Raw genomic sequence first — 23768 nt, forward strand, 5'->3', positions numbered from 1 at the left:
CTGCAGACATCTTTGAATCTTAAGTCGGACTAGATATTTAACAAAGAGTTTGGAAAATGTGGTCACATGAAAAACTGAGAGAGATTTTACTGTCATTCTGTTACCAAACTTTGCATTGGCGCTGTTGCTCAAGTAAATGTGTTTTAGTAAAATTGTCAGAAGCAATTGTTAAAAGTAGACCCTCATAGGTGTATGGTTTGTTAAACTTTGCAATCAATGGTTTTTGCTTGGCATACATTTCAATGTGAGAAAGTGAGTTTCAGCGTCACTCTGTTACCGTGGAAATGCCCTTTTACAGATCAACCCCGTATACACATCAAAACACATATATACACATAAATACACATGTCAATATTCACATCAATACACAGAAAGCAAAACACAGTCATGGAAATCAAACACATTCTTCATTAAAAGGTGCTCAATCAGCCTTTTGAATTGTATTATAATACATTTGAAGCGATAGTGTGATCAACTGTTTTGGCGCCATTTTGCACTGCTTTGAGACAAGCGCGGGGACTCGTCTTGATAAATCAATCAATGTGCGATTTCTTTCTTTTCACTAAATCTTTGTTTGGTTGGGCTACAATTAGGCTGTGGAAATGTTAGCCAAATTGAGATGCTGCTCATGATCATCTTGTCTCGTTGGCTCATTTGTTAGCACTGATCAGAGCATTTTGCCAAGCATGTTACTGTATGTAGCATAACAAGTGGATTATTTGTTTCAGTGAATCACCATCTGTATATTTGGTTAAATCTCTGTCTGGGAAAATAAGTAGAGGGGCTAGCTCATCTATCACTGATTAGATACAGTTCGCATTGCAATAATGTAGCCTAAATCAAGTGCAGGCCTATTATTTAGCTTGATCGCGTGTAGGCAACTCCAAAAGCCCACGGAGGTTGTGACATATGAACACAAGACTTTTGTAAAATATAGATTTTCGATTATTTTCTATCTGTATCGTGATGAAGACACTCTCGTTGTAAGACCCGACGCCTTTCTCCCTAACAAAGCGGAGTGAGGGTAGGAAAAGACATGAAACGTGGATTTAAAAAAAAGCATGTGCTTGCCTTGGGCTCAATTCAAAATGGCAGCCATTCCACACCTTGCTGTATCTATAAATACTATTTGTATTTTATTCTGTTATGCTTATTCTATTCTTAGGCTACCCTAATCGCAGTCAACACACATATTTTATAGACGGCTAAGTGTGTCTTGTTTGTTTAATGAACAAAACAACTGTGGGCTGCACAGACCAGTAACATAATTCATCTCAATATGCCATTCGATTCTTTAGAAATTACATTTTATTAGTCTTATAATGTTTCTTAGGACCTGCCTAAAACAAATGTAATAACGGATTTCCTTGTGATGGTGTATATTCAATGGATTTATTCAAATAGACGTCCACCCACATGGGGCCCACGTCTACTATCGCTCCTAAACTTGCCCGCATGTACACTGGAGATTTAAAAGACTTATCCCGGCAAGAATGTGGTAAAAAAAAAATGGAACTATATGAATTGGGTTCTAAAAAACAGCAGATTTTTTTAGCAGGCACCATAACCGTAAAGTCTGTCTGTAAAGGGAATGAGAATCAAGAAGGTTACCTTTTACACCTTATAGCTAATCTAGATCCAAACTATGGTAATAAGGAAGCTAGTCCTCAGGGTTGGGGAGTAACTGATTACAAAATAAACTAACTGGAATCAGATATGTTACCAGCAAAAAGCATTCTAATCAGATTACAGGTACTTTTGAAAACTAGATGATTACTTATTGGATTACTTTTAAATTCAGAAAGGATTTTTGCTAAAATACATTGACACCTTTTTCTCAATGACATTCAATTCAGCATTGAAAAAAGGTGCAAGTTTAAGTTTGTTCTGACCACAAATCGGAGACCACCATGATTCAGATTACATTACTGAGTTTGGGTAATCCAAAAGTTACATTCCATTACAATGTTGGACAGGTAACTAGTAACTGTAATGGATTGCATTTAGAAAGTAACCTACCCAACCCTGATAGTTTTTACCCTTATTTAACTAGGCAAGTCAGTTAAGAATAAATTCTTATTTACAATGATGGCCTACACTGGCCAAACCCGGACAACGCTGGGCCAATTGTGCGTCACCCTATGAGATTCCCAATCACGGCTGGTTGTGATACAGCCTGGAATCAAACCAGGGTGTTTGTAGTGACACCTCAAGCACTGAGATGTAGTGCCTTAGACCGCTGCGCCACACGGGGGCCCAAGCTCCCATGCTTGAGCTTCTATTCAAAGTAATTGACACAACTGTAAATTGGAGGTGCATTCCAGTAAACAACAAGAAGATAACCTTTTGCAAGCCTTTGGTGTGTTTTGATGACTTCTCTCAACCATCATACAGATTGACAGGTGACAACGAGGTCTATTGATCCTCTTATTTCCTCTTTCTTCCCTGTATTTGTTTAACCTCCTCATCCTTCGATTTTCATACTCCTGACTCTCTCAAAATGACCTGTATAATACGAGGTCACCACTCTGGAGAATCCACTATGGCTGGGCCGAGTAGTGATTTGTGATTGATTGTGATATCACTTAGTAATAAAGCTTTGAAATTCGATCGAGATGATTTCTCCCTCCTAGAGGAAGGGATGTTTTCTCAAATTTCTACATTTTCAGTGATATCAAAGGCAGACAGGTTTTTTCTTCCATCATCATCTTTTTATTTAGAGCTTTATGATGATTTAACAGTTTTCTCATGACAGACTTTCTGTGTACCCAGTTTTGTATGTATCCGTGTGGAATTGATGCCGATAGACTTACTGTCGTCTTATGAGAAGAATAGACAAAAATAATAAATAAGGTAAATAATCTGCTTTTAGGACTATAATTTTTATTTCCAACCTCCACTTAATAGTTATTGCAGCGTTTCCCAAACTTGGGTCCTCAGGACCCCAAGGGGGTTTTGGTTTTTGCCCTAGCCCTGCACAGCTGATTCAAATGATGAAAACCTGATGATTAGTTGATTATTTGAATCAGCTGTGTAGTGCTAGGGCTAAAACGAAAGCGTGCACCCCTTGGGCCCTGAGTTATTGTTTGTTACAATAGCTTCTTGGTTTAACTAACTCTCCTGTTCTTGATTTATAGAAACACTAATGGACAGCAAGTGGGCGACCACAGAACTGGCCTGGACCACATTTCCAGAGAGTGGGGTGAGTGTGTTGTTATTCCACAGCATTTGTTACATTTGCTACTTAGTACAGCTCCCCCTGACTTAAACGACACACCTCCCACTGTTTTATACCTCTCTTTGTAAAGTTTCTTTTCTTTTCTTCGTTGCTAAAAACAAATGGGAAACATACACCTTTAAGTTGAACTTTTAAGCAAAGTTTTTCTTAAATGAATATCCCCAAACCTCCAAAATAGTCCAAAACACAAATCTCCAATATAGTAAAAAAAAAACTAAACTCTGCTACATACTCATATTGAGTGCATATGGACCCAAAATGGCAACAAACACGGCTGCAGCAACACTAGCTGAAGAATTTGGAAATACAGTACCAGTCAAAAGTTTGGACACACCTACTCATTCCAGGGGTTTTCTTTGTTTACTATTTTCTACATGGTAGATTAATAGAGAATACATAACAACTATGAAATAACACATTGAATCATGTAGTAACCAAAAAAGTGTTTAAACAAATCAAAATATATTTTGGATTTGAAAAATCTCAAAGTAGCCACTATTTGCCTTGATGACAGCTTTGCACACTCTTGGCATTCTCTCAACCAGCTTCTTGAGGTAGTCACCTGGAATGCATTTCAATTAACAGGTGCGCCTTGTTCAGATAATTTGTGGAATTTCTTTCCTTCTTAATGCGTTTGAGCCAATCAGTTGGGTTTGTGACAAGGGAGGGGTGGTATACAGAACATAGCCCTATTTGGTAAAAGACCAAGTCCATATTATGGCAAGAACAACTCAAATAAGCAAGAGAAATGACAGTCCATCATTACTTGAAGACATGAAGGTCAGTCAATCCGGAAAATTTCAATAACTGTGAAAGTTTCTTCAAGTGCAGTCGCAAAAACCACCAAGCACTATGATGAAACTGGCTCTCATGAGGACTGCCACAGGAAAAGAAGACCCAGTTACCGCAGCTGCAGAGGATAGGTTCATTATAGTTAACTGAACTTCAGGTTGCAGCCCAAATAAATGCTTCACAGAGTTCAAATAACAGACACATCTCAACATCCACTGTTCAGAGGAGACTGTGTGAATCAGCCCTTCATAGTCGAAACCACTACTAAAGGACACCAATAAGAAGAAGAGAATTTCTTGGGCCCAGAAACACGAGCAAAGGATATTAGACCAGTGGAAATCTGTCCTTTGGTCTGATGAGTCCAGATTTGAGATATTTGGTTCAAACCGCTGTGTCTTTGTGAGACGCAGAGTAGTTTAACGGATGATCTCCACATGTGTAGTTCCCACCGTGAAGCATGGAGGAGGAGGTGTGATAGTGTGGGGGTGCTTTGCTGGTGATACTGTTGGTGATTTATTTATAATTCAAGGCACATTTGACCAGCATGGCTACCACAGCATTCTGCAGCAATATGCCATCCCATCTGGTTTGCTCTTAGTGGGGCTATCATTTTGTTTTTCTAACGGAACAATGACCCAACATACCTCCAGGCTGTGTAAGGGTTATTTGACCAATAAGAAGATTGATAGAGTGCTGAATCAGATGACTTGGCCTCCACAATCTCCGACCTCAACCTATATTTGAAATGGTTTGGGATGAGTCGGACCGCAAAGTGAAGGAAAAGCAGCCAACAAGTGCTCAGCGTATGTGTAAACTCCCTCAAGACGGTTGGAAAAGCATTCCAGGTGAAGTTGGTCGAGAGAATGCCAAGATTGTGCAAAGCTGTCATCAAGGCAAAGGGTGGCTACTTTCAATCATCTCAAATATAAAATATTTAGATTTGTTTAACACATTTGTGGTTACTACATGATTCCATATGTGTTATGTTACAGTTCTGATGTCTTCACTATTATTCTACAATGTAGAAAATAGTAAAAAATTATGAAAAACCCTTGAATGAGTACATGTGTCCAAACTTTTGACTTGTACTGTATTTCTCTTAAAGTGGAAGAAGCCAATAGGCAAATTACAGCTGGGAATGAATATTTCAGCTGATCATATCCCCCATAGAAATGGTGAGAAAATAAAACAACATATATTTGACCCCTAGGCTAACAGCTTGACAGACCTTCCCCACTCCCAGGCAGTGTAATTTGTCTTTTGTACGTGAGCGCAAAGTCAGTCGATGAAACCGATGGGTTACCATGGCAACAATCTTCGGCAGTCCATTCTTTTCAGGCCTTTCTGCAGACTCACACCGAATGTCTTTGCACCCCAAGAAGTCATATGTCATTAGGGCAAGGCGGCCCTCTCAAAATGCGTGACAAGCCCATACGTTCTGTGCGGGTGCAATTATCATATTTGTGAGGTATTGCTGCTGCGACGTGTTGCACTTGATTTATGGTGTAGAACGCTGACTCCTGGACTCATCGTTTTGGAATAAATTGCATGCGTGCGTGCTCTGCCAAATATGGAATTATGCATTCTGTTCCTCTTGTTGAATTGATCAATGTTTGGAGCCCTCATTAAGAATGGAAATGAATTATTCAGGTTGAGTTGTTAGAATCAAAAGATTAACTTCTTGGAAAAGGTGATTTATTCCTTGGGCAAAAATATGTTAATAACCCAGTTAATCATGGATCATGGTTAATCATGGATTTAATCCTGTAATAGATAGCTCTTTGAATATTTCCTATAGGTAGTCATGCCTATATTGTAGAATATATTTGGTGTAGAATATCTGGGGATATGAACTGGTGTAAATGGTTTATTTGCTGACTGTAGAGAGCCATATCATCGTTAGACCGTTGTTGAAGCTAAATGCTGTGAAATCATTAATTGACTGCTTCACTCAATGAGGTATACTGACCACGTTTCATAGCATGCAAAAAATACTTCTCACGGCTTTGAAGAGTAGGCTTGGAAATGTTCCACTTGAAATATACCACTTGAATCGTAAAGTACCGTAAAACTTCAATTAAACGCTGAGTCTCAAATAGCCGTCTGTCCCTTTTAATAGCCGAGCAACGGCACACATTTCAACACAAACACCTGTTTCAAATAAACACCGGGTCTAAATGAATTTTTTATGCGGTAACCATGAATTACCATGAATTGTTTATGAGTTGTAACGTTTGATTTGTTGCATGAAATAATTCAGTAACGTCTCGAAAAGATTATGTCAATCATCCGTTTTCATCACACGTAAGAAACTGCTAGCCATTGGTTGCGAACAGCTGAGAACTTCTAGCTAACGGGCAAGCATAAAAACAGTCAACAACTTTGGGGAGTACACACCCCCAGAAATCGTCCGATCGCCCTCTAATGGCAAAAGTAAGAACTGACGAAAATGTATGGTCAAACACGAAAACAATTGCTCTGTGAAAGAAAAACATTTTGGGGGTTGAAATAGAGGCATACTAAGACAAAATAAAACGTGACACAGTGTGTAAATGATAACACATTATTGAAGGAAATGAAGAAATGTATTAAAATGCTGGAAGTGAATGCTGGAACTAAACAATTAACTATTCAAATGAGCAACAGCTGTGCGCATTAGGGAAATAGACGCCTGGCTCAAATAGAAGCCGGTCTCTAATAAGCGCCTGTTGTGTTCAGTGATTTGAGCAAATAAACAGCCAAGTCTATTAATTCAAGTATTACACTATACACCATAACACCTCCATGATGCAACCAGAAAGAGGACATTGCATTTGAATTGCCCCTTTAGTAAATAATGCACTGTTTGCATTATACACGATTTGACATTAGAAATGGCAGAACTAATTAAAAATAGGCCCTATAATCTCTTTCAATATCAGCACTTACTAAATTACTGTAGCATTTGGAGAACCAACATTTCCTAGGAAGGACATTCTGATTGCTACCTTTCCTGTGCAATTATACTATGATTATATGAAGACCTAGGTTCAATTAGTATTTGTTTTCTTTCAAAGGCTTTGCATGTTAGAGCCTGTCTGGAGTGCCAGATTAGTAGGGTTTGCATTTTTGGCACTATTGCATTGGCTCAAGCAAGCTCAACCAAACGCAGCTAAACTATTTGAAATAAAATAAATACTATTTGAACCCAGGTCTGATGATATCTACAGTTCTCTTCACTAGTAACATTGTTTGTCTGTTTTCCTGCAGTGGGAGGAGGTGAGCGGCTATGACGATTCAATGAGTCCTATCAGGACATACCAGGTGTGTAATGTGCGCGAACCCAACCAGAACAATTGGCTGAGGACGGACTTCATCCCCCGTAAAGGTGTGCTGCGCGTCTACGTGGAGCTCAAGTTCTCCGTCCGCGACTGCGCCAGTATTCCCAACATCCCCGGCTCCTGCAAGGAGACCTTTAACCTCTTCTACTACGAGTCTGATGGCGATACCGCTACGGAAAGTAGTCCCTTGTGGAGGGAGACCCCTTATGTCAAAGTTGACACCATTGCCCCTGATGAGAGTTTTTCCTTGCTCGAGGCAGGCAGGATCAACACCAAAGTGAGAAGCTTTGGCCCTATTTCCAAGGCCGGCTTCTACCTGGCCTTTCAGGACCTGGGGGCTTGTATGTCCTTGATATCCGTGCGGGTTTTCTTCAAGAAGTGCTCGACGACCATCGCAAACTTCGCCGTCTTCCCCGAGACGGCCACAGGGGCCGAGGCCACCTCCTTGGTCATCGCCCCGGGGGCGTGTGTGTCTAACGCGCAGGAGTTGTCCGTCCCTCTTAAGCTATACTGCAACGGGGATGGGGAGTGGATGGTTCCCGTGGGGTCTTGTACCTGCATGCCGGGGTTTGAGCCTGCTATGGCCGACACACAGTGCCAGGGTGAGTTTTTAGTGTATCTATAGGTGCCTGTTTTTACTTTGAACTAAAGCCTGGTTTTTAATGTTTAACTAAAGCCTGTTTTTTAATGTTGATATCCCTTTAAATGGGCAATAGGGATGCATAACAACAGAGAGGTTTCAAAAACAGTGGCACTTCCTGATTGGATTTTCCTCAGGTTTTAGCCTGCAAAATCAGTTCTGTTTAACTCAGTTTTGGAAACTTTAGAGTGTTTTCTATCCTAATATGTCAATTATATGCTTATTCTAGCATCTGTTCCTGAGAAATAGGCCGTTTACTTTGGGAACGTTATTTTTCCAAACATAAAAATAGTGCCCCCTAGCTTCAAGAGCTTAACTACATTTACATTTACATTTAAGTCATTTAGCAGACGCTCTTATCCAGAGCGACTTACAAATTAAAGCCTGGTTTTTAATGCTTAACTACAGCCTGGTTTTTAATGCTTAACCAAAGCCTGGTTTTTTATTCTTAGCTAAAGCCTTGTTATAATGCTTAACCTGTTGCTTCTACTCGGGACGCTTGCGTCCCAACTAGAGCTCTGGAAATGCAAATGCGCTACGCTAAATGCTAATAGTATTAGTTAAAACTCAAAAGTTCATTAAAATACACATGCAGGGTATCGAATTAAAGCTACACTCGTTGTGAATCCAGGCAACAAGTCAGATTTTTAAAATGCTTTTCGGCGAAAGCATGAGAAGCTATTATCTGATAGCATGCAACACCCCAAAAGACCCACAGGGGACGTAAACAAAATAATTAGCATTTCGGAGTTACACAAACCGCACAATAAAATAGAAAACATTCATTACCTTTCACCATCTTCTTTGTTGGCACTCCTAGATGTCCCATAAACACTATTTGGGTCTTTATTTCGATTAAATCGGTCCATATAAAGCCTAGATATCGTTATATGTAGACTGTGTGATAAACGAAAAAAACATTGTTTCAAAACGTAACGTCATTTTTTAAAATTCAAAAAGTCGACGATAAACTTTCACAAAACACTTCGAAATACGTTTGTAATGCAACTTTAGGTATTAGTAAACGTTAATAAGCGATAAAATTCATCAGGAGGCGATGTAAAGATCATTAGCTGTCCGTCTGGAAAAATGTCCGGCTAGAAACTCAACGAAAATATCCGGTCCTAGACCGGATTAGATACGGTGTCCTGCATGTGTTTGACCAAGAAAAAACTCGAAGGGAAATGACAAGACTCTAGACACCGTGTGGAAGCTGTAGGTACTGCAACCTCAGTCAATTAATTGTGGTTCACCTTTATCAATGGGATCAAGTAGCGCATGGATATATTTTCCCATTTTCAGTGATCAGTTTTTCCTGTGCTTTTCGATGTAAATGCCGTTCTGGTAAAGCCACAGCAGTGATTTAACCAGTTTTTTAAACGTCTGAGTGCATATACTATATTCCTGGCATGAGTAGCAGGGCGCTGAAATGTTGCGCGATTTTTAACAGAATGTTCAAAAAAGTAGAGGGTCGACTGAAGAGGTTAACCAAAGCCTGGTTTTTAATGCTTAACCAAAGCCTGGTTTTTAATGCTTAACCAAAGCCTGGTTTTTAATGCTTAACTAAAGCCTGGTTTTTAATGCTTAACTAAAGCCTGGTTTTTAACGCTTAACTAAAGCCTGGTTTTTAATGGTTAACTAAAGCCTGGTTTTTAATGGTTAACTAAAGCCTGGTTTTTAATGCTTAACTAAAGCCTGGTTTTTAATGCTTAACCTCTCTGAACCACCCATCTCGGATCCGGTATAATTGTCATCAGCAACGCTGAATAGCATAGCGCCACAGTCAAATAATATTACTAGAAAATATTCATATTCATGAAATCACAAGTGCAATATTGCAAAACACAGTTTAGCCTTTTGTTAATCCACCTGTCGTCTCAGATTTTGAAATTATGCATTACAGCGAAAGCAATACAAGTGTTTGTGTAAGTTTATCGATCGCTCGACAAAACAATAAGTACACTTAGCATCAGGTAACTTGGTCACGAAAATCAGAAAAGCAATCAAATTAATAGTTTACCTTTGATGATCTTCGGATGTTTTCACTCACGAGACTCCCAGTTAGACAACAAATGTTCCTTTTGTTCCATGAAGATATTTTTTATATCCAAATACCTCCGTTAGTTTGGTGCGTTATGCCCAGGAATCCACCGGAAAGAGCGGTCACGACAACGCAGACAAAAATTCCAAATGATATCCATAATGTCCACAGAAAAATGTCAAACGTTTTTTATAATCAATCCTCAGGGTGTTTTTCATATATATATATTCGATAATATATCAACCGGGACAGTTGGCTTTTCACTAGGACCGGGAGTAACAATGGCCGCCTTTCTCTTTTGCGCACAACTCACTCTGAGAGCCCCCACCTCTCCACTTATGCAATGTGGTCGTTCACACTCATTCTTCAAAATAAAAGCCTGAAACTATGTCTAAAGGCTGTTGACACCTTAGGGAAGCCATAGAAAAAGGAATCTGGTTGATATCCCTTTAAATGGGCAATAGGCATAACAACAGAGAGGTTTCAAAAACAGGGGCACTTCCTGATTGGATTTTCCTCAGGTTTTAGCCTGCAAAATCAGTTCTGTTTAACTCACAGACACAATTTTGACCGTTTTGGAAACTTTAGAGTGTTTTCTATCCTAATAAGTCAATTATATGCTTATTCTAGCGTCTGGTCCTGAGAAATAGGCTGTTTACTTTGGGAACATTATTTTTCCAAACATAAAAATAGTGCCCCCTAGCTTCAAGAGCTTAACTAAAGCCTGGTTTTTAATGCTTAACTACAGCCTGGTTTTTAATGCTTAACCAAAGCCTGGTTTTTAATGCTTAACTAAAGCCTGGTTTTAATGCTTAACTAAATCCTGGTTTTTAATGCTTAGCCAAAGCCTGGTTTTTAATGCTTAGCCAAAGCCTGGGTTTTTTATGCTCAATTCAAGTCACACAGTCTACTCCACCCTCTGTATGTATTGTGTGGCGCATGAATGAAGGGTGAAGGAGGGTGGAGAGTTTGCATTAATGAGCTGTTGCGGAGAGCAGCAGCATACAAATATTGAGAGAGGGGGGGATCGGAGGGAGAGGGAGAATGAGATAGTGAAAGGGAAAAAGATAGTGAGGAGAGAAAGGAAGATAGTGGGAGAGAGAATATTGTGTGAGGGAGAGACAGAGATTGTAAAGGAGAAAGAGATATTGAGGTGGAAAGAGATATATTGTGAGACGGAGAAGGAGAGATAAAGCGAGAGACAGACAGAGGGAGAGAGAGAGAGAAGGACAATGAGATTGAGCTGTGAATTGCTGATTGCCCATGCCAAAATGAGGAACGGTCAGAGAAAGAAAGAGAAGCTTCCTCGTCTCTCTCCTTTCTTCACCTGGGCGTGAGAAACGGTGAATAACACGCGCCAGAGAGCTCATTTATGGCCATTTGGCGGCTCAAGGTTAAAAGCCTGTTGTCGACGCCTGATAAAAGGCTCTCCAGAGGCTTCAGGCGTGGCGGAGGCGGGCGGTGGCGAGGAGGAGGAAGTGTAATTTCCTGTATGGTCTCCCCACCGTTAGTTCATCTACAGGCGACTGCACTCATTACCACCGCTCAGACCACCGTGAGCCAACACTGCCACCGCTCACCATTAATCACAGGGACGTTACCTCAGTCTAGAGAGAGAGGTGGAATGAAGAGAGAAGGGGGGGGTTGTAGAGAGGGAGGGATGGAGAGGAAAGAGGGGTTCGAGAGAGAGGGGAGGAGAGAGGGAGTGGTGGTGGAGAGGGAGGGTGTGTGGGGGGAGAGGGAGGGTGGGTGGGGGGAGAGGGAGGGTGAGCGGGAGGTGGGGTAGAGAGGGAGAGGCCAGTGAGGGCCACAGAACTTTCCGGTATCGGAGAGAGAAAGACAAATGGGCATTCCCTCCAAGGTTAATGGATTAAAGCGGAGGATTCAAGTGATTGTCCTCGAGAAACAAAACAAACAAACAAAAGAAAACGATGGTGCAGTATATAATAAGACAAACATAAATCAGATTAATGTTTCAAGAGTGTATCTGGGTCTGAGGTCTTAGTCGAGTTACGAGATCCAAAACACATTTTCATGTTATCTTAACCAAACTATTTATTACATGTTTTTTTAGCTAGAATGCGGAACTTTAAAGTTCGCTAAATTCACACGAAGTGGCATTCCCGGAGAATTAGGACTTAGCTTAAAATCAAACTGGAAAACCACTTAGCCCGACTAGTTAATCACAAACTCTCGCCAGAAAGGTTTTTACGAGCACCCATGCTGATAAGACAGATGTTAGCCAGAGCCACGGTTTTACACCACACTTAAGGAATGTGAGAAAGGTGAAAGTAGAGTCTAGTTTCTAAGTGATATTTACAACCTCTTAGTGTAAACTTCCTTAACCCAACTTTTAGTGCAAATCTTAACCCCGTTTGAGGTTGAGACCTTTTTTGGTTTATCTTGACACTTTTGTCAATGACATTGGCGATTGAATTGTTAGAGGATGGGCCCCGACAAAGAGAAGCAAAACAGCATCCCTATACTTTGTATGTGTTCGGACCCACGTTTTTGAATTGTGTTCTTCTAAGCCCCAGATAGACACCTGAGTGATGGATTCGGGCGTATGCTTACTTTCAATAGTATCCTCCACCCTTGTTAGCCAGACCGGAACAATCTACTGTAATCCGTCCATCTTCATCTTTCGCTCTCAATTTACCTGTCATCCATAGTTCTCTCTGGGATAGATTGATATCCCTCATATGTTATGATGAAAATGAGAGGGTATGAAGGATTTGCACTGACTAGCTAGAAGTTTCTAACGTCTTCCTGACTTATTTCCACCCCACACGGACTGAGGTAGTCGAGTGTGACGATATGACATGGAGGTCTTTGACAGACTAGCTAGAGGGATGTGACAAATGAGGAGAGAGAAAAAAATCTTAGCGTTTCATTTTTTTTGTATTGGTTTTCCGTTAAAACGATAAGAAATGTTAATAAATTCCGTGTGATTTCAAAGTGCGTCCATTTCAGATAGTTAAGCATTGCACCTGTATTACCATTACTGTACCTCAGTTCCACCTCGCAAATGTTGCATTTTACCGCCTTCTCACTTAACTTCTCAAAGCATTGCCATGTAGGACATCGCTGATGTCGCTTGCCTTTCTCTGCCATTTCCCCCCAACCGTTAACAGCAATGACGTGGTGGAGGAGAGTCGTCTCCAAAATAATCGACTCCTGGTGTCGACTCCTGGTGTCGACTCCCATTTCTGAGTGCCAAGATTAGAATCCGCAAGGAATCGACTCCTAAGATTTGGATACTTTTGGAACGGAGGAAACGGATTAGTTGGTGTACCTCTGTGTAAAAAAAACAAAGCAAGGGAGAAAGAGGGGACAGGCACAGTACTATGTAGACAGAGTCAGAATCGTGCACTAGGCCTATCTATAGGCAATCAAAAGCTGAATCTCACAATGGAATGCTTTATCTTGCAAACTTCAGTAAAGCAGGGCCTATCATTAAGGAATATGCTAGTATACTCTACACGCACCAGACCGAAGACTGAACACACACTTGCATCATTAGCGAAGAGAAAGAGCAGACGAGCCGGCACGAGGCAGAGAGAGGAGGGGGCAGGCAGAAAGAACCGTGTGGAGATGTCATGGTAATCTGTATCTCGCAATGTCTTGTCTTGCAAATTTGCCAAGTAGCCTAAAGTTCACCTCTATCTCTCTGGTTTTATTTAAATTACCCAACTTTCCCCAGGCCTTTCTAGCCTATCGTCTAGTTAGGCTATAACATGGCAAAGAATATGTTTCATGATAACTGCACTGTGATTTTAATTTTGTGGGAGGGGGAAAGAAAATGTTTTTCTCTTCATTGTTTACGATCGCAATTGTGTTCACACCCCTCGCTAGAACTTTCCATAATAAAGAGTTTAGGTGCTCCTCACCCATTCAAACGTACCCCGAAAGAGATAGTCTAGTGTGACATTATGGTTTGAAAGATTTGGACAGAGTAGCTCTCTCAAACTCAACGAGAACGGCCCTAATATCAATAGTTAGGCCTTTCTAACATTCTTGACCCCCAGCCGGACTGAGATTTGTAGTATGTGTGCCGGCCTTGGTTTGGTGTTGTGCTATATTTACTTTGACAGTGTTCTGACTGTCCCTTTCTCTTTTGTCTTCCCAATATAGCGTGCGCCCCTGGGTCATTCAAGTACAAGCAGGGGGAGGGCTCGTGTTACCCCTGCCCCCCCAACAGTCGCACGAGCTCCAGGGGTGCCAGCATCTGCCTATGCCAGAATGGCTTCTACCGTGCCGACAGTGACCCTCCGGACTCAGCCTGCACCAGTAAGTCAAGCTCACCGTTTTTCATTAGCAGTCGTCATTGGCCGTAGATATTCAATGAAGATTCTCCGTTGAGCATGGGAGATTCTCCATGCGATTTAGTGTAGAACTAGGCTTAACCTTTGTCTGAGGAACTGGCCCAGAGAGTTTTCGAAAACCGCCATGGTGCAAGTGTCTGTGAAGGCAGTTTAGTTTTAACTTGAGCAACTGCGGTTGTTTCCACAGACACCTTTATCAGAGAAATATCCCCTTTTTCTCAGAGATATCATAATATGTGTGTGATAGACATGCACTGCTTTGACATTGTGACATAGCCTAACACCAAAGGCCTTTTTTCCCCCTCTGGCATAACATACATTAACTGTGACTGAGCCCCTATGACTCGTGCATACTCTCCTTGTTGAGAAAATTCGGACTGTGTCACTGTGTCCAAATCTTTTCAAACCACTGTGCCACTATCGTCGCAGACCATTTGGACTCCATACATCCCCTATAGCCTGTCAGAGCGTGTGCCAGGCCTGGCAGGCAATGTTTAGCAAGGGGTCGAGGGTGTTGTACTCGAAAGCTCAGCTCGGGACTCACGTCGGGAGCCCAGCATTTCAGACTTTGTGCCCAATTAGATGAGGCCACATTCTAAACTGTGCCAGTCTAATTGGATAGGACAGAGCATGTGGGGGGGGGGGGGGGGGGGTGACTAGCTCCACTTAGGACGAACAGGCAGAGGAGCTGAACTCAGTTGGTTGAGATGCGTGAACTGACACACTCTGAAAGCATTACCTCGCCATGTGCTGCTGCCGTAGTAGGTGTTGTCTGAGTCGGCTTTGAGAGGGGTTTGGGTTTAGATTTCCCCCCCCAGCCTCTGTAACTGGATGGAAGAAACATTCTGCTTGCTGCTCCAGTTGTCCCCTGTAGCATTTATCACACGTTACCCCGATTTCATACCGTTCTTATTTAAAGAACTCGTCTCCATTGAGTAACACTGTTCCATAGGTATACACTACTATGCACCACCGCTGTGCAATGGATCATTTAAATTCAGATCATCGCTATTTTATGGGTAATGAATCACGTTTCATGAATAGTGATGTTTAAGTCAAGCGTGGCTTGGATATGGTTTATATTCGCTGTATGAATCCTGCTATTTATTTCATCATGTATATAGCAGAACATATTTCTACTTTATGGAATGAACTCCCATTGCTATTTAATGGGTAATGATTTATTAAGTTCCATGAATTATAATGTTGAAGTCATGCATGGAATGAACATGGTATATATAAAATAAATGAAGACTTCTGTTCAATTCATTATGTGCTGGAGATCATACTTCTCCACCAGAAAGTGGACACTTGTAGGAACTGTATGGACCCAGGAAGATAAGCCCTAATTGGTATCTTTAGTAAGCAAAGCATAAATGCTTAGAGTGGGGTTCGAAGACTATGGTTTTAACAGTGAGGTTCTACAATATTAGCCTCTATAAGCGGTGTTCAGAGGACATCACTAACCCGTATGTGGCATTTCTGTCCAGCCGTGCCCTCGCCACCTCAGAACGTCATCTCCACGGTGAACGAGACCTCGATCGCCCTGGAGTGGGAGGAGCCGCTGGACGTCGGCGGGCGGGACGACGTCATCTACAACGTGGTGTGTAAGAAGTGTCAGCGCGACCAGAGCCCGTGCTCGCGCTGCGACGACAACATGGACATGTCGCCGCGCCGACTCGGCCTGACCCAGAAGAAGGTGGTGGTGAGGAACCTGCAGGCGCACACCCGCTACAGCTTTGAGGTCCAGGCGGTCAATGGCGTCTCTGGGAAGAGCCCCGGCGCACCGCGATACGCCACCGTCAACATCACCACCAACCAGGCCGGTTAGTATCGTCGTAACGCTTTGTCAGCGCTTAACGTTAGCAGCACTCAACATGAATAATTGATATCGGCACTCACTCTCACCTCACCACACGACAACACACCACTCAAGGTCACCACTGTAAGTAAAGTAGCTACCTACCACTTAACATCGCCTCTCTGACTACACGACGACACACCACTCAATGTCACCAACTTTACCACTCAACTCAGGTTAGCAGCAACAAAGTCATCTACTTTCTACCGTCTCATCTTGTTCTCAGGACTGATGCTTTGTGTGAGTTTATGGCCTCAGTATGTGTCATTTCAGCTTAGTACCAAATCAATAAACTGAAATGTCATGGAGAATGGTCAGATAAATGTCATGGTAAGAAGTCAGATAATCGTAAACAATGCTAGACGAAGAGCTTGTACACGTTGCGAATTTCATTTATACAGTGGAACAAAAATGCTCTTAACATATTCAACATGAAAGCTTGCATTTCTTTTGACTTATTTTACATCACCCTCTTTTGTTGTCCAATCACAGCACCGTCAGCAATACCCACAGTGCACCTGATGAAGTCAACGTCAGACACCCTCAGCCTGTCCTGGCTTCCCCCAGAGAAACCCAACGGGGTCATCCTGGATTACGAGATAAAGTACTACGAAAGGGTAAGACACTGTTTTATAGCCTGGTCCCAGATCTGTTTGTGCTGTATAGCCAACTTGCAGGTGTTGACTATACAGCACAAACACATCTGGGACCAGGCTCACTGTTCTCTGATTCAACCATGATTTACATTAGGAAACATTTACTCTGTACTTTAAGTTTGAAGAGTCACTGGAAATTAAACAATTGTACAAAATATGTTTGAAAAGTAAATATTGCATCTTTTGTCTGATGTAGCTGGGTTGTTTTTGGCATTTCACAGGTTAGCGCTCACTTGATGCAGATGTGTATTGTTTTCTTCAGCAGCATCAGCATCATGTGCCCGATGGACATAGACATGCTGCTCATATAGAAAAGACTATGAACCAAATTAACTCAACTACATCAAGTGAATGCTGTCCCTTTTTTCAAAAATAAAAATAATTTCACTTTTTTTCGATTCTAATCCATGTGTTGTCGGGGTTCCTCAAATTTTTCTTGCTTCTAGGGAGTTTTCCTTGTCAGTCTGCCTCTGATTTCCGTCTAAGCTGTGTTACTGTCAAATCATGTGACAGCTGCTGATGTTAAAAGGGTTTCATAAGTACATTTGTTCGATTGGTTGATTGATTGATGTGTTCCATAGGGCCAGGCCATGTCACACACGGTGACGGCCCAGCACAGCTCAACCCGTGTGGAGGGACTGAGGGCTGCCACTCCCTACGTTGTCCAGGTCCGGGCTCGCACTGTGGCTGGCTACGGACACTACAGTATCCCTATGGACTTCAGCACCTCCATACACAGTAAGCATTTCTCTCTCTCTCTCTCCTCCTCCTGTGCTCCTTCGTTGTCTCATTCTTTCTCTCTGTGCTCTGTGTCGAACTCTTCCTCCCCATCTGTCTCTGTGCCTCTTACTTTCCCTCTGTCTCTGTGCCTCTTACTTTCCCTCTGTCTCTGTGCCTCTTACTTTCCCTCTGTCTCTCTTCCTTTTCTGCCTTCACTAGTTCATTGTCTTTTTCTCCTCCTCTTTCTGTCTCTCTCTCTCCCTTCACTGTTTATCAGTATCCTCCACCATTGCTAACGCCTTTCATGTTTGTTTTTCACCGGTGTTTCAAAGCTTTTCTATGTTCACTTTAATAAGTACAATCCACCCAAGTAGTGAAAGAACACTGAAGAAGCCATTTGAAGAAGTTGTCTGTTTAAAAAAAAAAATATTTGCTCTTAATGGCTGTGTGATTTTTCTACAGTCTATTACGGAAGCAGATTAAATGCAGGATTAATACATGTAAAAACATTGAAATAAAATGTCTTGTTTTTCAATATGCGTGTTTTCTTTTTTACCCGAGTGCATTGCTTTTTGGAATAAGTAAGTAGCCTTGCACAAGGCTTGGCTTCTAGGAGCAGCAGCCAGTCTCCTGTTTCTGTAGCGTGAGGCAGCTTGATGTGCAGGACGCTAGTCTATAGCAAGGCCTTAACCCCAATCTAATTCAATGCTGAGTGCCAAGCAGAGACGCACTGGCCGGGGATCGAACTCCCAACCTTCCAATCGCAGGGCGGACACTAACCACAAGACCACTAACTTGGCTTTTTTATTTTTTATAAAGCGCTTTTTTATTGTGTCTAAATGAAAAACTAAACACAGATTGGAATACAATTCACATCCCATTTATTTTGTTTTTGCATGAATCCGCCTCCATATTTCACTAGCTGTTTCTTTGAAGAATTCCTCAGTGACATTTCAGGTGTTTATTGTTTGTTTATCATTGTTTTTTTTATTTCTCAGGTGACCCTCAGAAATCGGTGCAGGACCAGCTGCCGCTCATCGTGGGCTCGGCGTCGGCCGGTCTAGTGGTTATTGTTGCCATTGTGGTCATGGCCATAGTTTGCTCTAGGTAAGTTGTGTTTTTTATATGTATCTATTTATCTAACACAGGCCTTTTTGGTCATTATTTGGCAACTTCTTGAATCCTGAAAAGCCCTTAGAAAGGCTTAGGCCAACCTTAGCATTGTTCCATTCTTCCAATCCCGACTGTCTGAATACAATCCGTTATCTTCCGCTTGTTATTTGAAAGCAGCCTGTGGAGTGCCAGCCAGGAATGAGGATTGATCATACGAATGAGATTGTGCGTGTGTGGTCCTTGTTTGCAGGAAGCAACACAGCGGTTCGGAGCTGGAGTACACAGAGAAGCTGCAGCAGTACGGTGAGCACTGGGGGAGAGTGTGTGGGTAATGGGGGAGCGGGTTGTATATGTGTGTGTCTTTGGGGCAGGGGTTGTGCTTTTGTGAGTGTGTGTTTGGGGGGGTGTTGTGTATTTGTGCAGCAGCGGTACGGTGAGCACTGGGGGAGGGGTGTGTGTTGGGGGCAGGGGGTTGTGTGTGTGTGTGTTGGGGGAAGCGGGTTGTATGTGTGTGTGTTGGGGGCAGGGGTTGTGTGTGTTGGGGGAGGGGTTGTGTATTTGTGTGTGTGTTTGGGGAGGAGGTTGTGTGTGTGTGTGTCTGTGTGTGTGTGCGTGCATGTGTGTACATACTATACAACTCTAATCCTGAAGAGCTGCAGCTTCTGTGGTCCTTTGTTCAAACCAAGACGGTAAACCACCTGATTGAATGAATTATTCAGTCATCTGACCAAGGCAGGAAACTGCATTTGCTCACACAAAACCAGGATTATCTAGATCAGGTTTATCAAACCCCCCCCCCCCCCCCCCCCGCTCTTCAAGATTCCCGAGCTGTGTGATAGATATGCTCATATGCTGTTCATGCTTCCAATTTGAGACCAGTCATGACTGTATTATAGTCACTCAGTGTGTGTTCAAGACCTGGCGAAAAACAACTGATGCAATCCTCCCTTCATTCATTTCATCTCTCTAGTTTCCCCGGGGGTGAAAGTATACATTGACCCGTTCACTTACGAGGACCCCAACGAGGCCATCCACGAGTTTGCCAAGGAGATAGACATCTCGTGTGTGAAGATCGAGGAGGTCATTGGTGCAGGTAACCAATATAGCTATATAGCTATATTTTTTCAGGGGGTAGATCAGCTTTAATATTGCAGATAGTTTGCGGCTTCCATCAATGTAATTGTCTACATCATTTCCAATCCCCATATTTTTGGTATAAATATAGACTATATATGCTTTCATTATTTTCCCCTAACCCTACCATCCCTCCCCTAACCCTACCACCCCTCCCCTAACCCTACCATCCCTCCCCTAATTGGAGTAAACTAATGGACAACAACACTTAGGCTTCTACTTCCAGCTTATTCATACTATATACATTTTACGGACACCAAACATTTTACAAAATGTATCTTTTGTTTGTTTTTAGTCCCAGCCTTCAGCTCCACTCAACCCCTCCCATCTATCTCTGAACACCATCCAGTCCCAGTCTTCAGCTCCACTCAACCCCTCCCATCTATCTCTGAACACCATCCAGTCCCAGCCTTCAGCTCCACTCAACCCCTCCCATCTATCTCTGAACACCATCCAGTCCCAGCCTTCAGCTCCACTCAACCCCTCCCATCTATCTCTGAACACCATCCAGTCCCAGCCTTCAGCTCCACTCAACCCCTCCCATCTATCTCTGAACACCATCCAGTCCCAGCCTTCAGCTCCACTCAACCCCTCCCATCTATCTCTGAACACCATCCAGTTTTGATTTCTATTTGCCACATATTTTTCGACTGTGCTGTGATGCTTCACAAAAGTTCTGAACTTTAGATTCTACATATTGTAAATTAAAGCTAACATTTTTTTGCTCGAGTATTATGATGTTATTGATCGATTGACTATGCCTTTTTAAAATCACCCAGCAGTTGCTATTTGCAGAGTTAGCTCCAGGTAAATTGTTGCAATTCTTCTGCCATTCCTGAACCTGTGACCAAAAACAAGCTACGTATGGACAGTACCAAAACAAATGATCTAATGATTCTGTCTCCTCGCAGCAAAATCTGCAGAGCCGGGATGGTGCAGCCGTCTTCATCGACCTTGCCAAGGCTTTCGACTCTGTCAATCACCATATTCTTATCGGCAGACTCAGTAGCCTCGGTTTTTCGGATGACTGCCTTGCCTGGTTCACCAATTACTTTCCAGACAGAGTTCAGTGTGTCAAATCGGAGGGCATGCTGTCCGGTCCTCTGGCAGTCTCTATGGGGGTTCCACAGGGTTAAATTCTCGGGCCAACTCTTTTCTCTGTATATATCAATGATGTTGCTCTTGCTGCGGGCGATTCCCTGATCCACCTCTACGCAGACGACACCATTCTATATACTTCCGGCCCGTCCTTGGACACTGTGCTATCTAACCTCCAAACGAGCTTCAATGCCATACAACACTCCTTCCGTGGCCTCCAACTGCTCTTAAACGCTAGTAAAACCAAATGCATGCTTTTCAACCGTTCGCTGCCTGTACCCGCACGCCTGACCAGCATCACCACCCTGGATGGTTCCGACCTTGAATATGTGGACATCTATAAGTACCTAGGTGTCTGGCTAGACTGTAAACTCTCCTTCCAGACTCATATCAAACATCTCCAATCGAAAATCAAATCAAGAGCCGGCTTTCTATTCCGCAACAAAGCCTCCTTCACTCACGCCGCCAAACTTACCCTAGTAAAACTGACTATCCTACCGATCCTCGACTTCGGCGATGTCATCTACAAAATTGCTTCCAACACTCTACTCAGCAAACTGGATGCAGTTTATCACAGTGCCATCCGTTTTGTCACTAAAGCACCTTATACCACCCACCACTGCGACTTGTATGCTCTAGTCGGCTGGCCCTCGCTACATATTCGTCGCCAGACCCACTGGCTCCAGGTCATCTACAAGTCCATGCTAGGTAAAGCTCCGCCTTATCTCAGTTCACTGGTCACGATGGCAACACCCATCCGTAGCATGCGCTCCAGCAGGTGTATCTCACTGATTATCCCTAAAGCCAACACCTCATTTGGCCGCCTTTCGTTCCAGTTCTCTGCTGCCTGTGACTGGAACGAATTGCAAAAATCGCTGAAGTTGGAGACTTTTATCTCCCTCACCAACTTCAAACATCTGCTATCTGAGCAGCTAACCGATCGCTGCAGCTGTACATAGTCTATTGGTAAATAGCCCACCCATTTTCACCTACCTCATCCCCATACTGTTTTTATTTATTTACTTTTCTGCTCTTTTGCACACCAATATCTCTACCTGTACACGACCATCTGATCATTTATCACTCCAGTGTTAATCTGCAAAATTGTAATTATTCGCCTACCTTCTCATGCCTTTTGCACACAATGTATATAGACTCCCCTTTTTTTTCTACTGTGTTATTGACTTGTTAATTGTTTACTCCATGTGTAACTCTGTGTTGTCTGTTCATACTGCTATGCTTTATCTTGGCCAGGTCGCAGTTGCAAATGAGAACTTGTTCTCAACTAGCCTACCTGGTTAAATAAAGGTGAAATAAATAAAAATAAAATAAAATCCCCCATAATATATAACATTCTATTGGTTGCAATAATTTTGTACAACATTTTAATTTAAAAACTTGAGTTTTGAATCCATGGTTGTTTTGTGTATCAGTTCATAAACCATGTGCCATGGAATTGGTACTTTCAGAAATCTCTTCCCAACTATTATGCAATCTATATGGCTGAAATTAAACTGGTTTACTTTTTTAATTTATCACCATTTTCTTTAGACAATTTTGGTCTTTAATGCAGGGTCGACAGACAAGTTCCTTACTTCTCCCCCTTCCACTTTCCTCTTCCATTTTTTGCATTAATGCTGCAATTAGTTGGTTGTAATTTTAAGTAGAGCAGACATTTCCATATATTTTTGTTAGCTGTATGTGTGACATAACTATAATTTTCAAAGATTATACCCTTTTAGTGCGGCCTTTTTTAAATGTGGATTTTAAGGGGTAGGCTTTTTTGGAGTCGATTGTGTTTTGGGGAGTGGTCAATGTTGAGGGCGGGGGGGGGGGGGTTGTTTGAACAGGATTTGTGCCGGGTGGGCAGTGTGTGTGTTCAGAGGATGGGCAGCGGTTGTTGAGAGGGTATGTGTGTATTGGAGGGGGAGTTTGGAGTGTCTGCTTCTGTCATCCACCAAGTCTGCTGTTTCTTCTCTAAGAGCATGTCTTTCTATCTCCCAACTTCAACCTTGAATGCCTCCTTTGCTTTTCTCTTCTTTCTCTTCTTTCTCTCTCCTTTTCCTTTTTAAACACACAACTTTTTACCAAGGCACCAAAACCCCCAAGCTCCTCATCCGTCCCCTCTCCCCCTACACCGGTCCCAGGCACCACTCCCGGTCGCAGGTTGATCTTTCCGTCCCTCAATCCCTCCCCAACCTCTCAGACCCCTGAGCTCTCGCTCTCTTTTCCTCCCCTCCTCACAAACTCCATCCCTTGCTCTCTTCCTCCTCGTCTTCCTCTTCTTCCTCCTCAGTTCAAACCAGTAATGCTCCCTCTCCCTTACTTCCCTCTCCCCTCCCCAATCCACACTCCCTCCTCCACTCCTTCCACTCACTCCCTTCCCCACCCAGGTGAGTTCGGGGAGGTGTGCCGCGGGCGCCTGAAGCAGGCCAGCCGCCGTGAGGGGGTGGTGGCCATCAAAACGCTGAAGGCGGGTTACACAGAGCGCCAGAGGCGGGATTTCCTGGGGGAAGCGTCAATCATGGGCCAGTTCGACCACCCCAATGTGATCAGGCTGGAGGGCGTGCTGACCCGCAGCTGCCCCGTGCTCATCATCACCGAGTTCATGGAGAACGGAGCGTTGGACTCCTTCCTCAGGGTGAGTGAGGCTGACACCAGTTGTGGCGACATGAGGAATTGTACATGACAACTCTGGTTGATATTGATAGCCTAGGAGTTGTATACTGTTTAAAATCCCAAGGCTCATGGAGAATGGAGCGCGTGGGGCTCCTTCCTCAGGGGAACACTGACTGAGTTGTGATGATGCATGGAATCATACAGGACACAT

General features: G+C 42.8%; 1 protein-coding gene across 3 annotated transcripts in view; it reads left to right on the plus strand.

Moving 5' to 3' along the window:
• Window positions 1–23768, plus strand: part of ephb3a (eph receptor B3a) — a 46343-nt gene that overhangs the window by 10724 nt on the left and 11851 nt on the right. For 2 of the 3 annotated variants that reach the window (XM_029642146.2, XM_029642147.2), the window contains exons 2-11: window positions 3138–3202; window positions 7280–7952; window positions 14166–14321; window positions 15847–16182; window positions 16710–16834; window positions 17455–17611; window positions 18592–18700; window positions 18957–19009; window positions 19677–19799; window positions 23332–23579. In XM_029642146.2, the coding sequence (XP_029498006.1) occupies window positions 3138–3202; window positions 7280–7952; window positions 14166–14321; window positions 15847–16182; window positions 16710–16834; window positions 17455–17611; window positions 18592–18700; window positions 18957–19009; window positions 19677–19799; window positions 23332–23579 (2045 nt within the window). Of the gene's footprint in view, window positions 1–3137; window positions 3203–7279; window positions 7953–14165; window positions 14322–15846; window positions 16183–16709; window positions 16835–17454; window positions 17612–18591; window positions 18701–18956; window positions 19010–19676; window positions 19800–20135; window positions 22707–23331; window positions 23580–23768 lie in introns of those variants that run through there. The other variant, XM_065013281.1, reaches the window with a different exon arrangement.

The sequence above is a fragment of the Oncorhynchus nerka genome, linkage group LG9b (genome assembly GCF_034236695.1).
Source record: "Oncorhynchus nerka isolate Pitt River linkage group LG9b, Oner_Uvic_2.0, whole genome shotgun sequence".
NCBI lineage: Eukaryota > Metazoa > Chordata > Actinopteri > Salmoniformes > Salmonidae > Oncorhynchus > Oncorhynchus nerka.